A 17243-nucleotide genomic window follows, 5' to 3' on the forward strand; every position below is an offset into this window, starting at 1 on the left:
TAACTTCGGTTAACCACTTCTTGAAATCCTTTGTTCAAGTTACGTGAAACACACGGTATTATTATACCTATTATTCAGAATAAACGTAATTTACAAATGAAACTTAACCGAATATTCCTCCTGACGGTCCCTTAAAATATAATCTCTCGGTTGCGTTTTCTACAAAGTCTATTCCGTATGCATTTCGTCTGGTTTAAAGCTCGCTGGATTTCTCACCGACGGTGTACGAAAGAGCGCTGTAGGAACTGATCTGAACGGGGGCGTGTTTCGTTGTCAAGGCGTACATACATGACAATGCCCGTACGCTCACAATGAAAGAGAACACGCTACGTCGACGCATTAGCCTTAGTGAGCCAGGGCAGGAAGGCTAAAAAGAAATGCCCTGACAAAGCCAGCGTTTGACCACAAACGCTGTGACATCTCGCGTAGCAGGCGGAGCTTCAGTTGCGGACAGCTCGACCGACAAGGAAACGCTTTGTGCAGCATAGTCTACAGGGGACCCTGGAAGATATTTTGAAGGGAGATAGAAAGACGAAAGAAAAAAAAAGGAAATACAAGAGAGGCCGTGCTTTACGTACAATTCATTGGTGCCGCTTTGCAGACCTCAAACAGTGTGCGCTCTGTGGAGAGTCGGCGTGCACAAAACACGCAGATACAATGCCGGTGCATTTTCCTCCCAGAAAGAACAGGATTAGGCGCCGCGCTCGGAGCTGCCCCAGAGGGACTCGACCACGCCCCCTCTGGGTGCCTCCCCGCTAGCTTTAAGCAAAAAAAAAAAAATGCGGTTTGCCGTAATTTGTCACCGCGGATTTAGAGCCTCTCGCGCGCGTTCCGGCTCTCTTTGCGGTTTTCACCGATATAACAATCCGGCCGCCGGCAGGAGATCTGTGGCAGATTATCCTGGCGCTGCTTTTTTTTCCCTGGCCCTCAGCGGTCCTTGTGCACTTTTGTGCAACTTGTCGCAGCGTTTGCAAGAAGCGAGCAAAAGCGGAGATAACTCTGTTGCGCGTCCGTTGGCCGCGTCCCTCACGCGACGATCGGGGACCTTTGGGCGTCCGTTTTTCGGCGGCAACGACGGGTGACACTGCGGGTATCAATTCTTGCGCTTCCTTTCTAACGAATGTTTTGAATTCGGTTCGTGACTTTTCAACAGGTTTCTGCGTGTGATTTTCTTTTGACATGTTGGGGCTGATCGCGAGGTCATTTGAGGCCCTAGTTAAAAGCTATGAGATGGGTTTGCTATGTGACCGCAGTCGCCCGTGCGCGGTGACAGTAGAATTGGACGCCAGAAATGAAACGAACTGCAGCAAGGTTTGACGCCGGGCTTGTTGGTGGTACATGTTACTGCGTATTACAAGGCACATAGGGATGGGGACAGGAAATGTCGAGCCTCCATCGACTTTTTCAGCACCACCGTTTGCTGCAACGCCACGTCCAATCCCTCCAGTGTACACCACCACATCACCAGCTAGCACGGGACCCTGGCGTACACCCGACAATCGCCCCATGTGCTTCTTCTGTGGAATCCCCGGTCACGTGGCACGGCACTGTCGCCGTCGCTTATGGCTTCAAGGTAATGACCAACCTGTCCGCTCCTACATTTAGCCAGCTTCGTCCTTCTCGCCACCAAATGACTCGCACTTGCCGTCTACGAGCAACGTCTTTCCTTCTGCCCGTGATCGTCGCTCGCCATCCCCTCGTCGCCACTCACTTTCTCCAATGTGGCTGCGTCCGGCCCCATCGGAGCAGGAAAACTAGCTACCGCAGTTCAAGAGGCCAGGGGCGCGATCTTGTACGCGTTCCAAAATAGAACGGACCGCCTCCGTTCTAAACGTCACGAAATAGGCGGTTCGCAGTGTTCGCGAGAACGAGAGGAAGCAAACAGCCAATGAGCGAAGTGGAAGCCTGCGTCACGCTTTTGACGTCTGCTTGGGGACCGTATAATATATTGAGAAGCGTTTGCAACATGTTGAGAAATATTTTGCTATTATGAGTGAGTAGCAAAATGTGTTGGTGTTGCTTTTCAAAGATTCAATTTGGAATGCAAAACGACTGAAACAAAATATTGTGGTTAATGTCTTCAAATGGCGCTAGGTGGTGTCGCAGTTTTGCGAAACGTTTAGTGATGACGCTAGCTACCACCCCGTTTCAAGCACACGGCGCGAATTTTGAAGCGGTTGGTTTAGTCGTTCAGTTGAAGCCATGGCGCTTAACGTTGAAGCACCGACGAAGGGGCCGCGCGTGTCGGAAGCTCAGAAGGAGACGGTGGTCGCCTTCATGCAAGAGCATCCCCCGCTGGCTGTAAGATCCAGCGAGCTGGGGCCACGCTTCACTGCTGGCGACCGCCGACGGCTGTGGCAGCAGCTAGCCGAGCAGCTCAACACGCAAGGCCCCGTCGTGAAAACCGTCGAGCAGTGGCAAGAGTGGTGGCGGAAGCAAGTCTTCGAGGCCCGCCGCAACGCTGCCGCACTTGCCCAAGAACAAAGGTGAGTGACCGTCCAATGGCCTGGGCGATTTGTCCTTCGACATTGGCGTGTATTTTCAGAAGCACAGGAGGGGGGCGGCTACATGGTTTTCATGGCCGAGTCCTGCAGCTAACCGGGACGGTCCGCCTCCACGGCGTGACCGACCTCCCCTACCAAGAGGTAAGCACACTGCCGCCGTAATATCATGGGTTCCTGAATGGTGCCGGTTTAGAGTTCGCCATTATCTGTAAGTGCTACCTTTAGCAGAACGCAACACCGTTGGTGAACAGGAAAATAGCGTAGGAGAGAATTGAAAAGCAGGTAGGTTAATCAGCTAGAATCTCAGTTGGCTGCGTTTTCGGGAAAAGGGGGGTTAAGTGATTAACACAATTAAAATGCTTTCACGGAAGTGCACGAGGACGGTAACACATGGGATCATTAAGCACTCAATTATTGCACAATATTTTCGCAAATTAGTACGAAAACTTGTAACATAGGCATTGTAACGAATAGCCACGCTTACGACATTTTCCAGCAGGCTGACGTCCCCACCTATGGCATGGAAGTCGTCGTCGAAGACGAGGCTGCGGGCGTGAGCACAGCGACACGTAAGCATCAGAGGAATGAGTGTTTTAATTATCGCCAAGTGTGTGTGCAGTTCGTAAACATTAATGTGTTTACTCTACAGCGGCAGAGGATCCACCGCGCGGCGCGGCGCCTGCCGAAAGGGTGGCCGCTGCACCTGGTAAGTTATTGATCCTCAAGCTGTTAAATAAAATGAGCTCTTGTATTTTATTGAACTAGCCCAATAAGCCATAACATGGCCATAGCCACTTTTATTCGTACCATAAAATGCAGTGCAACTGTAGAAAATGCTGTATGCTTTCAGTGTTGCAGCACCCTGTTCGGCCACCACGTCGACAGCGACCGCGACGGGTGGATACCCTGACTACGATGTCTTCGCAGTGCGCCCGCAGCCTGGAACAGGGCGACGAGGTGCTGCAGGTTGGTAGGCCCTTTGGCGTCATTTTACATGAAGGACATAAATATTCTTTATGCTTTGTTATAAGTAAATCATGAATCTGAAAAACAAATCAGCTTGGGATGTAAACAAGAAATATGCGTTGTATAGAGGGCTCGGTAACGTATCTTGCCAACGATCAGCCGCCGGACGAAAGGTTGGGTAGCCCTGAAAAGGGCTGTTTGGTGGTGAGAGATGCATTAGAATAGATGACGGAAGAGTAGTTCCAGCAGGTCTTTGTCTGTCCAAACGAAGAGGGTATAGCTTGTACGCGACGCTTGACACTGCCAAAGAATGCCATCAGGCCAGTGGCTCTTCAGCAGAGAGGGAATCGTTGTGCACGTTGCAATTCTTCACAACAGCAGCTTGCAGCCGTGAGCTGGTTGCGAGTAATCAGCAACTGATGCGAACAGTTCCACCATGATTATTCATTCCAGGTGCTGCGCAGAATCGAGGCTTCAACAACCCGCCTCGCTGTCGCGGCAGAACGGACGGCAGCAGCCCAGGAGGGGATCCTGGAACAGGTGCGCGCCATAGCGCAGGACATCGCTGAGCACCTGCAGCAAGCGAGACATTAATTTATCATTTTATTCATTTGTTTTGTTTATTTATTGTTTGAGTTTCCTTTCAGTAATAGAGGATTTTTTGGTTGAGAGGTGCAATGCGCGCACCCATTTTTGTTCTGTTGTTTGAGTTTCCTTTGAGTAATAGAGGATTTTTTGGTTGAGAGGTGCAATGCGCGCACCCATTTTTGTTCTGTTGTATTTGCCTCTTTCTATTTATGCTTATCCAGCTGCAATGCCAGCGTGCTTTTTTTATTTACACATTTCGAAGGCGCCTAGTCATTCACACTGGAATCGTTACAAATAGTTGTCGATTTCTGTGTATGGGTTTTGTAATGCGATATTTATATTGCTTCACTGTGTTGTAGCTTACTGCACTCATTATGAAGCGTTACCGCATAGTGTTTGCACTGTGATATTTTCATTTCGGCACAGTGAGGCTAAGGTGCAACGACTACAATGTCTTTTTTTCAGAGCACCAAACTAGTCACTCTTTAAGTTGCATAGTTTCAAAATGAAAATGACTATCATTGCACCACACCAGTGATTGGTTTCCTCTAGTCTTCGTTCCTAGTCTTCGTTCCACTTTCACGCATGACACTTTCTGGGTGCTGTGAGATTGCAGAGCCAATTATTCATGTCTTATGTAACATGTTTCATCACAGCTGGCAAGTGCACTCAGCTTTTTACAATTATGATTCACCTGTTTAGCATCGCACTACAATTGCTGCCGAGAAATGAATGCTTCTAGTCAGTGACTCATAACACTGACAAGGGAATGGACATACCTGGGATAGTCATACTTTCTTGCAAGGTCACGCAAATGTAATTGCAAGTTTTACATGCCGTGGTGAAAAAGAATTGTGTGATGCTGATGTTGCAATGTTGTCACATGCTTTGCTACCTGAAGCATGTTGTACTACAAGGTTTGTGATGTACTTGTCATCATAGTGTGATAAAGTTGACCTATCTATTTTTTGCACTTTTACGTTAATTTACATCTACCCATTTGGACATGATGTGACGAGTATAATGCTGTCACTACACTCGGCGTTACATTTTGTTTGTGTTTGAATCCGCATTCATTACGCGTTACTTGCTTGCCTCGCCTGCGTATTCATGCTTGCACAGAAGTTTTGATACACCTAGCACAAGAGATGGCTAGCAAGCATATTGCCTCACTCCTACCAACGTACACTGAGCGTCAAAATGCACAGGATGCGGCGGTTGCGTTCATTCTGATGTGCTTTATGAACATTTTTCGCACCTTTTGCTGATGGTGACCATGAGTACAGAGTGCCAATCATATGCATTGCTTCCATCAAGTCTGTCATGACTATGATGGGTCAAGGGATGTTTTTATTTCATATTTCATGTGATATTTAAAGAAAAGGCTGCACTTTCACGTTGCTACCGCGTTTCATGTTCCACTAGGGAAGAAGTACTTTGTGATGTGCATATTGCATAAGACAATGCTAGCTTGGGAGCAGCAGCGAATGCAGTTCTTCACAGATGAAGGGGCATGAAGCATTGCCTTACGACTGCTTCGCGAGTACTACTGTTAATAAGTGGCAGCCTTGGAGACTCTTGCATAGTGGCGAGGGTACAATTGTTTCCACGGCCGTGGCATTCTATTTAAAGGATTCTTTGTATAAGTGTACTTCATCATCATCCTGGTTACGCCCACTGCAGGGCAAAGCCTCTCCCATACTTCTCCAACTACCCCGGTCATGTAGTCCCTGCAAACTTCTTAATCTCATCCGCCCACCTAACTTTCTGCCACCCCCTGCTACGCTTCCCTTCCCTTGGAATCCATTCCGTAACTCTTAATGACCATCGGTTATCTTCCCTCCTCATTACGTGTCCTGCCCATGCCCATTTGTTTTTCTTGATTTCAACTAAGATATCATTAACTCGTGGTTGTTCCCTCACCCAATCAGCTCTTTTATTATCCCTTAACGTTACACCTATCATTCTTCTTTCCATAACACGTTGCGTCGTCCTCAATTTAAGTAGAACCCTTTTCGTAAGCCTCCAGGTTTCTGCCCCGTACGTGAGTACTGGTAAGACACAGCTCTCTTACACTTTTTGCTTGAGGGATAATGGCAACCTGCTGTTCATGATCTGCGAATGTCTGCCAAACGCACTCCAACCCATTCTTATTCTTCTGATTATTTCACTCTCATGATCCGGATCAGCAGTCACTACCTGTCCTAAGTAGATGTATTCCCTTACCACTTCCAGTGCCTCGCTACCTATCGTAAACTGCTGTTCCCTTCCGAGACTATTAAACATTACTTTAGTTTTCTGCAGATTAATTTTTAGTCCCACCCTTCTGCTCTGCCTCTCCAGATCAGTGAGCATGCATTGCAGTTGGTCCCCTGAGTTACTAAGCAAGGCAATATCATTAGCGAAGCGCAAGTTACTAAGGTATTCTCCATTTACTCTTATGCCCAATTCTTCCCAATCCAGGTCTCTGAATACCTCCTGTAAACACGCTGTGAATAGCATTGGACAGATCGTATCTCCCTGCCTGACGCCTTTCTTTATTGGGATTTTGTTGCTTTCTTTATGGAGGACTACAGTGGCTGTGGAGCCGCTATAGTTATTTTTCAGTATTTTTACATACGGCTCGTCTACACCCTGATTCCGCAATGCCTCCATGACTGCTGAGGTTTCGACTGAATCAAACGCTTTCTCGTAATCAATGAAAGCTGGTGGACGCCTATGGTTCGCACTAATTGATAGCTAAATGAAAACTCGAGGCCCGATATTGCGCAAGAACCTCCATACGAGACAAAGCCAGCCCATGGAATGGTTGTAAGTACTTGCGTGTTCAAAATGCTTCCATCGTGTCTTCCCTACAGTGTATCCATTTCTGCTACGACTGCTGCCCATTTAAGACACAATTTTGGAACGGCAGACTGATTATCCACAACACATGGCACTCATCATTACTCCCGACATGTCAGATTTCAACGAGCTCGTAAACAGTTCCCCGCATGTCCTCTTTTAATCGTTACATTACTTGTTATGCCAGCTTGGGCATTAAACCGAACAATTGCAACTATGGGCGAGTAAAAATGGCAACCACAGTTTGAAGTAAAACATTCCAACGGTACTTACGACCATGACGTTTAGGGCGTAATAACCCTTCCTCGACATGAAGCTCGCCGTGTCAGCCGGGCTGAGTCCCTCTGGCTTCATAATGGCGATCAATGTACCATCGACGCACGCTAGCACGCCTGGAATGGCGCCGCGTCGCGCAAACGCCGCCTTTGCCTCATCCTTGGCAGCCGGTGTCAATGGAAAGTCCACCAACTTTCGCCGGGCAGACACGGAAATGATGGCCTCCGTCACCTCGTGAATGGTGCTGCTCACGGCCGACTGTGCCATGCCTACGTGTTCCTCGCGACCAACGCTCCTCTGGAAGCTTCCGGTGCCGAAGAATCGCAGCGCGCACAACACTTTCCTTTCTGTGGAAAGGCCACTGGCTCGCTGGCATCCAATGATAGGGTCAAGCTCGTCGCACAAGCTACGCACTGTTCGTTTGGACAGACGAAAATACTGCCGGAACTCTTCTTCCGTCAACTCTTCAAATGCATCATCTACCTCGGGTCGTCGTCTCTGCGCGACTGCACCAGCCGCACAGGCGACACGAAAAGGCACGGCAGAGAAAAACGCCATGTTCTCCAACTGTTGGGAGCGCGGAATCGGATTGAACCGGATACGAAAGATGCTAACTGTCCCAAGCACTTACGTTCTAATCCAATCCAAGCCGTCTGGTAGCCGTTCTAATCCGTTCTATCGCTCCGGACGGACTCTCCGTCCGTTCCGTGGCGTTCGTCCGTTAGCAGACGACACGGAATGATTATGCGCAGCAAGACGTCACGGCTCACGTGACAATTGACGTCATGGCATTCGTCGCGGTTCAAATTGACCAATCGTGTGCGGCTTGATGGAACGGACCGCCTCCGTTCTATTTTGGAACGCGTACAAGATCGCGCCCCAGAACTCCGTTCCAGTCGAACCACACAAAGCCTCGCTCTCTTCCGACGAACGTAATGGAAGTATCTGTAGAAGGAGTCGTCACACTGGCATTAGTCGACACAGGCAACGCCTTTTCAGTAGTTACGGAAGAACTTTGCCGCAAGCTTCAAAAAGTCATGACGCCCTTATCTGCGCTGCCACTCCGCACAGCAAGTTGCCAGTGCATTGCCCCTGTTGCCGCAGGTACCGCCCGCATCGTCATTCAAGGATACACGTATACAGTCAGGTTCGTCGTCTTCTCATCCTATTCATACGACGTCATCTTGGGGTGGGACTTCCTTTCCGCACTCTTCTGTGATTGCGAATGCCTGCTCTACTTTCGCCACTGACACTACTGCCCTCTTTGTCCCATGATACATTTTTGTTCGCCGACGATGTTCCCTTCCATTCGCTGTCCTAACTGTCAGCGGTGGCTGCACGCGGCTGCTCGTTTCCAACGCTAAGGCCACGCCCCTCGTCTTACGTCGTGGCGAGTGCCTTGGACGTCTTCAGCCTGCCGACTCAGTGACTATCTTTGACGCACCTCTTGACAGCACCTGTTCAGACGTGAACTCGTTGACTTATAGCATGCCTTGTTCCCAGCCTACGCAAGACGTCTTCCATGGCTCAATAGATGCCCTCCTGAGCCCTACGCAGCGTTCGCAGCTTCTCAGCCTTCTACGGAAATACCAATCTACGTTCGACTGTCAACAAGCTCCACTAGGCCGCACATCGACTGTACGTCACGAGATAGACACCAGCACCCACGCACCACTGCGCCAACGCCGTATAAAAAAATGTATGATTTAATAATGCATGTAGCCCACGTATACAACCTAAACAGCTTCGCTGATAATCCGTCCTCATTTGGTTGTTTCGGCACCACGAATTTTTTTCTCCAAAGAAGTCTCGTAAGCGGGAAAATCTGATGGGAAAGCGCTAAAGCAGAAAGGAAACAAGGCTCGAATGTTGAGCTCATGTAGGGCAAGATTTGTTATCGACAACGAGTTGTATACTTGGTACGATGTTCAGTCTCGCAGGAATGTGAAGAAGGAGAAAACAATAGAACTGCACATGAATCTGCATTACACTGTAGAAATCAAACTCGAGATTTCACGCTCAAAAATAATAATGCCCCCAGCCTATTGAACAATGCCACTGAGTTTGAGCGCCTGTTAGTTCTGTATAACCCTGACATCATTACTGTGACCGAAACCTGATCGCGTGAGGACATAGCCGACAGTGAAATATTGTCACGTGGTCGTGACGTTGAATAACACAGTAGCAGTACTGTGAACGACAAAACTAACTTTTATTGGGCGAACCTGTGCCCACAAACAGGCTACACTTATAGCACAACGATAGCGGCGAACACGCTCGGCGATCATCGAAAATCTGCCCAGCGGGTCAAGCGCGTCGGCTTTTATACAGCAGTCGTCGAATGTTCCAGACTAATCGCTGGGACCCGCGCGTATTCCACAATGTTCTACGCCATTCGCGTCAGGCGATGAAATCAGATAACATAAGGTTCGGCGACAAGAGACAGCCGGGTAGAATCATCGATAACTTTCCAGAAACGTCGGATACATGCAGGCGCGTCCGTCGCTGTGCGATTACAGTTGTGAAGCGGCGAAACGTGGTCGCCCGATAAAGATAAGTACACGTGTCAATATGACCCCCACTCGTATCAAATTGTTCGTAAGGATTGCGAACTCGGGGAGGCGGCGTAGCCATTGCTTACAAAAAAGAACTCGCCGACGATTAGGATACTCCTTAAAGCGAAATTTAAGCGTAGCTCTATACTTGTTTTAATTTCGCGATAATTGACTGGCGCGGACAATCTGCCTCGTGAGGGACACTGCAAATGGAGCGAATTGTGGCGGGACCCGCCTTGCTAATCTCGAGACATCCTGAGAGGAAACGCGTGGATGATGCTTTGGCGCGATTCGCAGCAGCCGCCGCCGAGAAACCTCTGCTCATGCGGCTATTTCTTCCCATATATGGTATCGGTGGACGCGCTCGCCCCATGCCATCGCTGAACAGACGACGGGGCGCTAATTTAGCCCAATCTCGTAGTGATCTTGAAAGCTCTAACGTGCTTGTTATTTACCAACATGAATGTAGTAGCCAATTGTCCACAATCACCTTGTTTGCAGGAACAGTTCGCGATTTTGATCAGGTAAACAACGAGACAGGTCCGACACACCGAATTTGCCAAGACTCATATCAAAAGCTTCCAAACAAGCTTATCAAAATATATTTTTCACGTTCCCACGCGCATGTCCTCTTACCATTTGCATAGCGACCTCAGCGGATAGGACGGAACAATAGAAGTATTCCTTGCCACTCTTTCTGCCTTTGTCATTGGCCGAATGAAAATGCTCCTGCACCTCATCAGTGATGTTGGCTGAACAGCACTTCGAATATTAATAGCAGGCTACAAATGGTAGAAAACAAATTCCGTAGCAAATGTTTGTCTCGGTGACAAATGTTTGTCCTGCTGCAAGCAATTAAACCTGGTAGCATAATGTGACCGTTTTGCGTTCATACTTAAGGGATCTTTTATTATCACTCATCATTCACTTGTCACAGTAATAGTGAAGATAAAATTCGTGCCACGTGCTGCGAAATATACAAATATATTTATGTTTGCGCACTTGGGCGCAATAATGTTCAATCTGATTATTAGCACACAAATGCTGCATACACATGCCGCTAAAAACCACCGTGTTCGCTTATTGACTATAACGTTGGTAGCTATAGGAACGAGGTCGCGGGATCAAATTCCACTCGCAACGGACACACTTCGATGGGGACGAAACTTATAAACATATTTGCATTGGATACACTTTAACAAATCCCAAATGGTTTAAATTATTCTGAAGCGCTTCGCTACGGCGTGAGTCAAAGTCAGATTGTAATTGCGGCACGTAATACCCAAGAATGTATTCTGTTTAATGCCGCCAGTTGGGATGGCTCGTCGAGTTATTTGTCTGACGTGATTTAAATTCACACAAACGATATTGTTGTCGCCAGGCATACTATAAAATTTCGTTCCTTTCTACTCTATCTTGTTCAGAGGGTAACACTGAGTAGAATTTCGATGCTTGCAAATTGCAACTGAAGGTTGCTTTTCTGTCCTTTTATTTTGCTATTTCTGCCTAGAGTGGATTTCCGGACTGTTTATTTGGCACAAATGAACATATTGGGATCTAACTTGTGGAAAATAGTTCGAAAAGCCAAACCAGCTATTTGTTTCTCGTTGGTAAAACTTCCTAAAGTCCTCGTGAATTCTGGAAACCAGCTTTCCACCTTTTAGCACCGCTTTTCTGAAGCCACTTGTTAAATTTTGTTTTCTTGAAGCAGGAGCGTAGCCTGGAAAAAAAATGAAGAACGAGCGCTGCAGACCAATCATACGCGTGTTGTGGACCCAGAGTAGTTGAACGATGGCTCCGGTTCACGCCTTTCGCTCCCGCTGTGATGCTCGCTTGAAGAAGCGCCCGACTGTGAACAAAACACTGCGCACAAACCACTTTGTACGAGATCAGCTTCTGTTTGCATCGATCATTCTGTCACTTCGCACTGATTGAGCCATCTTAGAAAGGCGTGTGGAATATCTCCGCAGGACCGGGATAACGAGACTGCTGCTTAGGGGTCTTTGAATAGAGTCTGGTAAATCTGCGAAAGCATTTGTACAATCTGTCTCAGTTGTCTTACCTATGGACTGACTGCTCATGCGTTAAAATGAAGCAAACCAAGAGAAAGGTTACAAGGTTCATAGCATTAGTGGCCCGTTTTAAATTATTTATGTTAGCGATTGTCTGACAACATCGTGTGGTCCACATGGCGAAGTTTAGCAACTCGAAATCTTGCCGGCTTGCACTGGTGTCCGTATACCGTACTGTCTATCTTCGCGCACCTCCGCAAGTTTGCCTGAATAGAGCCTGAAAAAAATATGACCCATTGGAGCATTGACAGCCGCGCTGGGTGACAGAGTTATGCTTATTATGTTATCGGTTATTAGGAGTCACAGCCTGGAGTAGGAGATTTTTACAGGCACTCCACTGTTCCACGGTTATTGCGGCAAAATGTATTCAGTTGCACTACCGGATGTATTAGTCATGGTGCGCTTACCTTTTTAACTAATATTGATACATGCATACTGCGTGCTTCTTCTGGACGATGCACGTGGGCGCCTCGACTATGGCACGTACGCGTGGCTGATGGCAGCACTGTTGACGTCACTGGAATGTGTACTTCCTGTATAAGTATCGCCGACCGGCACGTTTCTGTTCTTTTTACAGTGCATACCAATTGTCCCCATGGCCTCATCCTCGGACTCGACTTTCTTACCGCGCATCTAGCTTTGAACCACTGTTCTGCCGGTACCATTTTTGCCTCGGACTTCCTCTAGTCGCACATATTCGTGCTGAACTGCCGAAGAACTTTAGTACGACCGGGAGTTGGGAGTACACAACACAACTTCGGAGTTAATAGAAGCTCAAAGATAAGCGCAAATTATTAGATTATGAAACTCCAAAGCAGGCAGAAGACTGCAGGATGCGGGAGGCCTCAGTCCTAGCTTCAATCAGGGAGAGACCACGCAACTCGATACTCAAACAAGGAACTGCCTTATTCTACAACCTTTTCCAATATACGTCCACCCTCAACACAATAAAGGTCGAAGGTTAGCGAGGGCTAAGGCTTTGTTAGACAACATATCCGGAACGGAGGCATTTGTTGACGCGGTGCGACACACCAGGGCCACCAAATTTTCCGTAGCAATAGTCAGTGACAGGGGGAACTCCTCTTCGCAGCTTCACCGAAGACCTCCTTGGTCGACGTGGCGGAACACGCTGCTATATTTCTCGCATTACTTAATGGAAAACGCACTACCTTGTACACGGACTCCCGAGCAGCCGTTAGAGCGTTCGTATCGGAATTGACAGCCAAAGAGGCAGTCAGGATTCACAACGGCAAGCCCCCCTCTGACATTATTCATCACATTGACTGGTTCCCAGCTCACATGGGAACAGACGTATTACCGGGTCACCTGAACCCCAATGAAATAGCCCACGACCGTGTGCGAGGTTTCATATGCCAAGACGGGACGGCGTCTCGGTTGAGTTCGGGAGAGGTCGTCCACAGTGATTTTCTAGTTACTTTTCACGAAATCCCTTCTCATTAAAGAGGGAATAGGCAGAGTGTTTCCTTACCCCATCATATGCTCAACAGACCACAAGCCAACACGCTCCGCATGCTCCAGACGGGGTCCTACCCCTCTAGGAGATTTCTGAACATGTTTCACCCCGGCATTGATCCGCTCTACCCAGATTGTGGCACTGAATCTTGTTCATTAAATCACACGCTCTGGCAGTGCCGTGTGTTACAGGATTTTAATCTTAGACAGGACGTCCAGCTACTAGTTGTCCAGAGGGCCAGTGCACGAGCGGAGAGGCATAGCCTCTCTGTTCCGACATGGGACTAGTCAAGGGCTTGACAGGGACTTACCTAGCAGGTTCCTCAGGACCCCAATAAAGTTGTTTACTACTAGTATAGCTTAGAACAGCACGGCTTTCTTAATTAACTTTAATACCAGAGCGCTCGTCTCTTCTTTACCATTTGTGTCTAGTGAATTCACTTACTGGGAATATATAATAAACCTACGCCATCCAGTACGCATAAGGATACCTTGTTCTACTTAGAAGAGAAATTAGTGTTTTAATATATTTTTCTGCCACTTTGGCCCCTGTAAATGTGAGGCCGCTTGATATAAAATTTGCAGCAGCAATTTACGCTATAGCAGCATTGTGAAACGTTGTGTCGTAGGCCTTGTCTGCAGTCAAACAAACGGCAATATTGCAAAATAACCAATCCAAATGCATTGAACCACAAAGAACAAGTTTTCAAGCCGCACTGAACAGCTTTAGAGTGAAATCGCTGGTGCACGGTTTGTGTCTAACCTCTCCTTATGTCTTTCCTTACTATAGTGCGAAGTTCCCGTAGGATAATTTTATTTAAGCGCCTCTTCAAAAGTCGTCATAGTCGTGAGAAAGACAGCTGAAAGGACATATGATTTGTGGTGCAGCCAATATGTATGAATTATTCTTGTAAATTTTACTTCATTGTTGTTGCCTTTACCTCTGACCAAAAATGAAATATGATAAAATACGCATGGCCTGGCTTTCTGCGAAAAAATTTTGACCTTTAGTAGGGTTACCACGAAAGGACCATATCGAAAGAACCCGTTAAAGACAGGGTTCTACGCTTCAATTATGGCATTGGTATTGCAGCGTACATTTATGGATTCGGCAAACCTCCCACATTTTTTTTTTTAATTCGGCAGTTATTCTTGAAAGCGAAACGGTCAAGTGTATAGGTCAATGAAGACCAGTCCCGCAGATGCAGACGCCTAAAGCAAGCCTGTTTGCATGGACTGACTACACTGTGTCGTACGTTTTCCTCTGCTTATCAAATGCGTTATTTACAAGGCACCTTAAGCCAAAGAGCAAGTTATTTCTGAACGACGAATTTGAATATAACGCATGCGCTGCACGTCTATGCAGCGAAAGACGTGCATCGAGTTTTCAGCTGCCGAAAGCTACCGTGGCTGTTTGCCTCCGTCTTCGAAGCAATCTCAGAAATATATGTCCACCTGGGCATGTAACAAGCAGCAGCAGAAGAGATTACTTGCACAGCCGAGCGACACGATTTCTGATTCACGAAGCACACCGCAGCTTAGCGCGTCCAAACAAACTGTATTTCGAAGAAGACAAATTTCACATCAGGACGGATGTTTATCGTGTGTGCGGACAGAATAAGTTCCCTAGCCCTCCAGCCATCCACATCTTTTCGGAAAGAAAGACGGCTAGAACTCCCTAGGTGACAAGTGACGTCAGCAACCGGTACGAGTATGCCGATAACGAGAGCACTCGTCGCGCATGCTCCAAAAGTTAGAGACTTGCGATCGACCCATCTGATAAAAGACCCAAGTTGGCGAAGCCACACAAAACGCTGTTGCGTAGCTGTCATTTGCAAAAGTTGTCAGTGTCCAAATTCAGGCTTTGTTTAAGACGCCTATCAGGAAGTGTCAGCTGAAGGTATCGGCGACTCATAAATAAGAAAGGAAAAGGATCGCAGAGATGGTGGGCGAGTATTTCAGATGATGTACAGTAACAGGGAATTACCGAGAAATCTTGTTTTCCGAGCTGAAATTCAATCCAGGGCAGGGGCCGTAAATTATACACAGCATGTAGCCAGCAGATAAGAGAGAGAATCCGCACTCCACAACATATTGCCACGCTTAAGGCCATAACCTTGCTGGCTTCACGTCACGGCTTATGCCCTAAAGGCCACCGTAGGCACATATGCCACGGGGAGTTTTCTACAAAAAAATTACTAGAGGGAACGGGGCATAAGTGTCTACAGTCGCTGCTAGTAGAATAGCTCAGCCAGTGCATGCACTTACTTCAAATTTATCTTTTGGCCTCCACATAGTTTTTCTGTTTAAGACAAGAATACTTGAGTTGGGGCAAGCTTTGCTAGGGAGAGAGAGAGAGAGAAAGAGCTGGTTGTGTTTAAGTGGTAATGCTATTTGGCTCAAAGGCCTATGAAAATATGTATTGCGCAAAACCGACAAGGACGAAAGGGTAGAGACATGGAATAGCGCATTTTTTTCGAACTAACTTTATTTCAGTCAGACTGGCCAATATACGCAAACTGCAAGTCATGCGCGATAGAGCACTACAGATTCTAAATGAAAAAAAGACCACACCAACAAAAATAGCAATATATATATATATATATATATATATATATATATATATATATATATATATATATATATATATATATATATGTACAAACCGTGCAAGAACCTCTCCTTGCTACCGAACAAAGGTATTGACGTATCACGGACGCATGCATTCCCTGTAGAACTGCTGTCATACGCTTCCGTTATTGTACTGGCAGTGGATCCACTGCTTGATTATTGTCAACACGATATGATACAATAAACGGGGCAATTAGCGTTAATTAGGCATATACGCAAAGGCCCACTGCCTCGCTGTGTTTAGAATGCTGTGATTGCTTGGAAATGAAGAAAGATAGAGCGTTAAATGAAGGGTCACAATAACGGATGAAGTAACCTCGCCCAATAAGACAATAGTATCGTTGAAGAAAGCCTCGTGGCCCAGCTAGCACCCAAATTACTCCAACAGAGAACAATATAGCAGCTATTCGAGAATGGACTGACGAGACTCAGAACCCGTGAGCTCGTTGCTGGGTTTATTTCCCGATAATTATGGCACACACCGACTATCGAGAATTGGCCAAGAATGGCATTAAATAAGAACAGAACAGCTAATCAGGCTCAGAAAAAGAAGCTAAGCAAACATTATGTGAAACGAAGGCAAAATTGAAATTACGTAATCTTTTGAAATGTTCAGTTTTTGTTGTAAATATTACGGAGAATTTGACTTCCCTGGTGTTAACAGATCACAATTGGGAAAGTGTGTCGGCAGCGTAGCGTCTGCTCATCTGGTTGTGAACGTAGCACGTTGGGTGATGCTTGACGCCATGCACCACCATTGATACCCTGATTCCGTAGAGTTTTCTACAGTTACTAGAGGCGACTCTGGTACAGCGTTCCTTCAGCCACTATGGGAGTGATGGGCAGTACATGAATTTGTCGCATCTTAGTGCTTGGGGCTTCAGACGTTCTTCGTTTTACGCTCTACCTGATCCTAAATTAGCCGAAATTTCAAAGCAATTTATGTTTACTGTAATCCATATGGCAATAAGACTGCAACACGCAAAATCACTGCTAGTTGCAGTTGCTCTGCTTGTCCATGCGTCCGTGGCGTTTATCTGATGATCAAAATGGATAATCATTCTGAGTGGGTGGCATTAAAGGAAGGCGAACGAGGCAGTTATGGCCGCGGGTGTCGGTTCTTTTCATCTTCCGCTCCTAAGATGAGGCGGGAAAATAAACGGCGCACACCAGCACAAAAGCGCAACACATGCGGTAATTGAGCAGCGAGTTCTCAAGATATTCGCGTATGTCTCGTGTACTACTTGATTACGCAGTGGCTCTATGACTGCCCGTATCTTTACTGAATACAATGCCTTTTTGTAATCCCTGAAAGCGATATAGATAGTTTTTTG

At 47.0% G+C, this 17243-nt stretch overlaps 1 protein-coding gene across 1 annotated transcript; it reads left to right on the plus strand.

The window, feature by feature from the left end:
• Nucleotides 1-2260: 2260 nt before the first annotated feature.
• On the plus strand, nucleotides 2261-4060 carry LOC129381872 (uncharacterized). The gene is made up of 5 exons (XM_055065086.2): nucleotides 2261-2486; nucleotides 2546-2645; nucleotides 3001-3073; nucleotides 3154-3210; nucleotides 3355-4060. The coding sequence occupies exons 1-5, from the start codon at nucleotides 2278-2280 to the stop codon at nucleotides 3543-3545; spliced, it is 630 nt and encodes a 209-aa protein (XP_054921061.2). The 5' UTR covers nucleotides 2261-2277; the 3' UTR covers nucleotides 3546-4060.
• The last annotated feature ends 13183 nt before the right edge of the window (nucleotides 4061-17243 follow it).

The sequence above is a fragment of the Dermacentor andersoni genome, chromosome 10, assembly GCF_023375885.2.
Source record: "Dermacentor andersoni chromosome 10, qqDerAnde1_hic_scaffold, whole genome shotgun sequence".
Lineage (NCBI taxonomy): Eukaryota > Metazoa > Arthropoda > Arachnida > Ixodida > Ixodidae > Dermacentor > Dermacentor andersoni.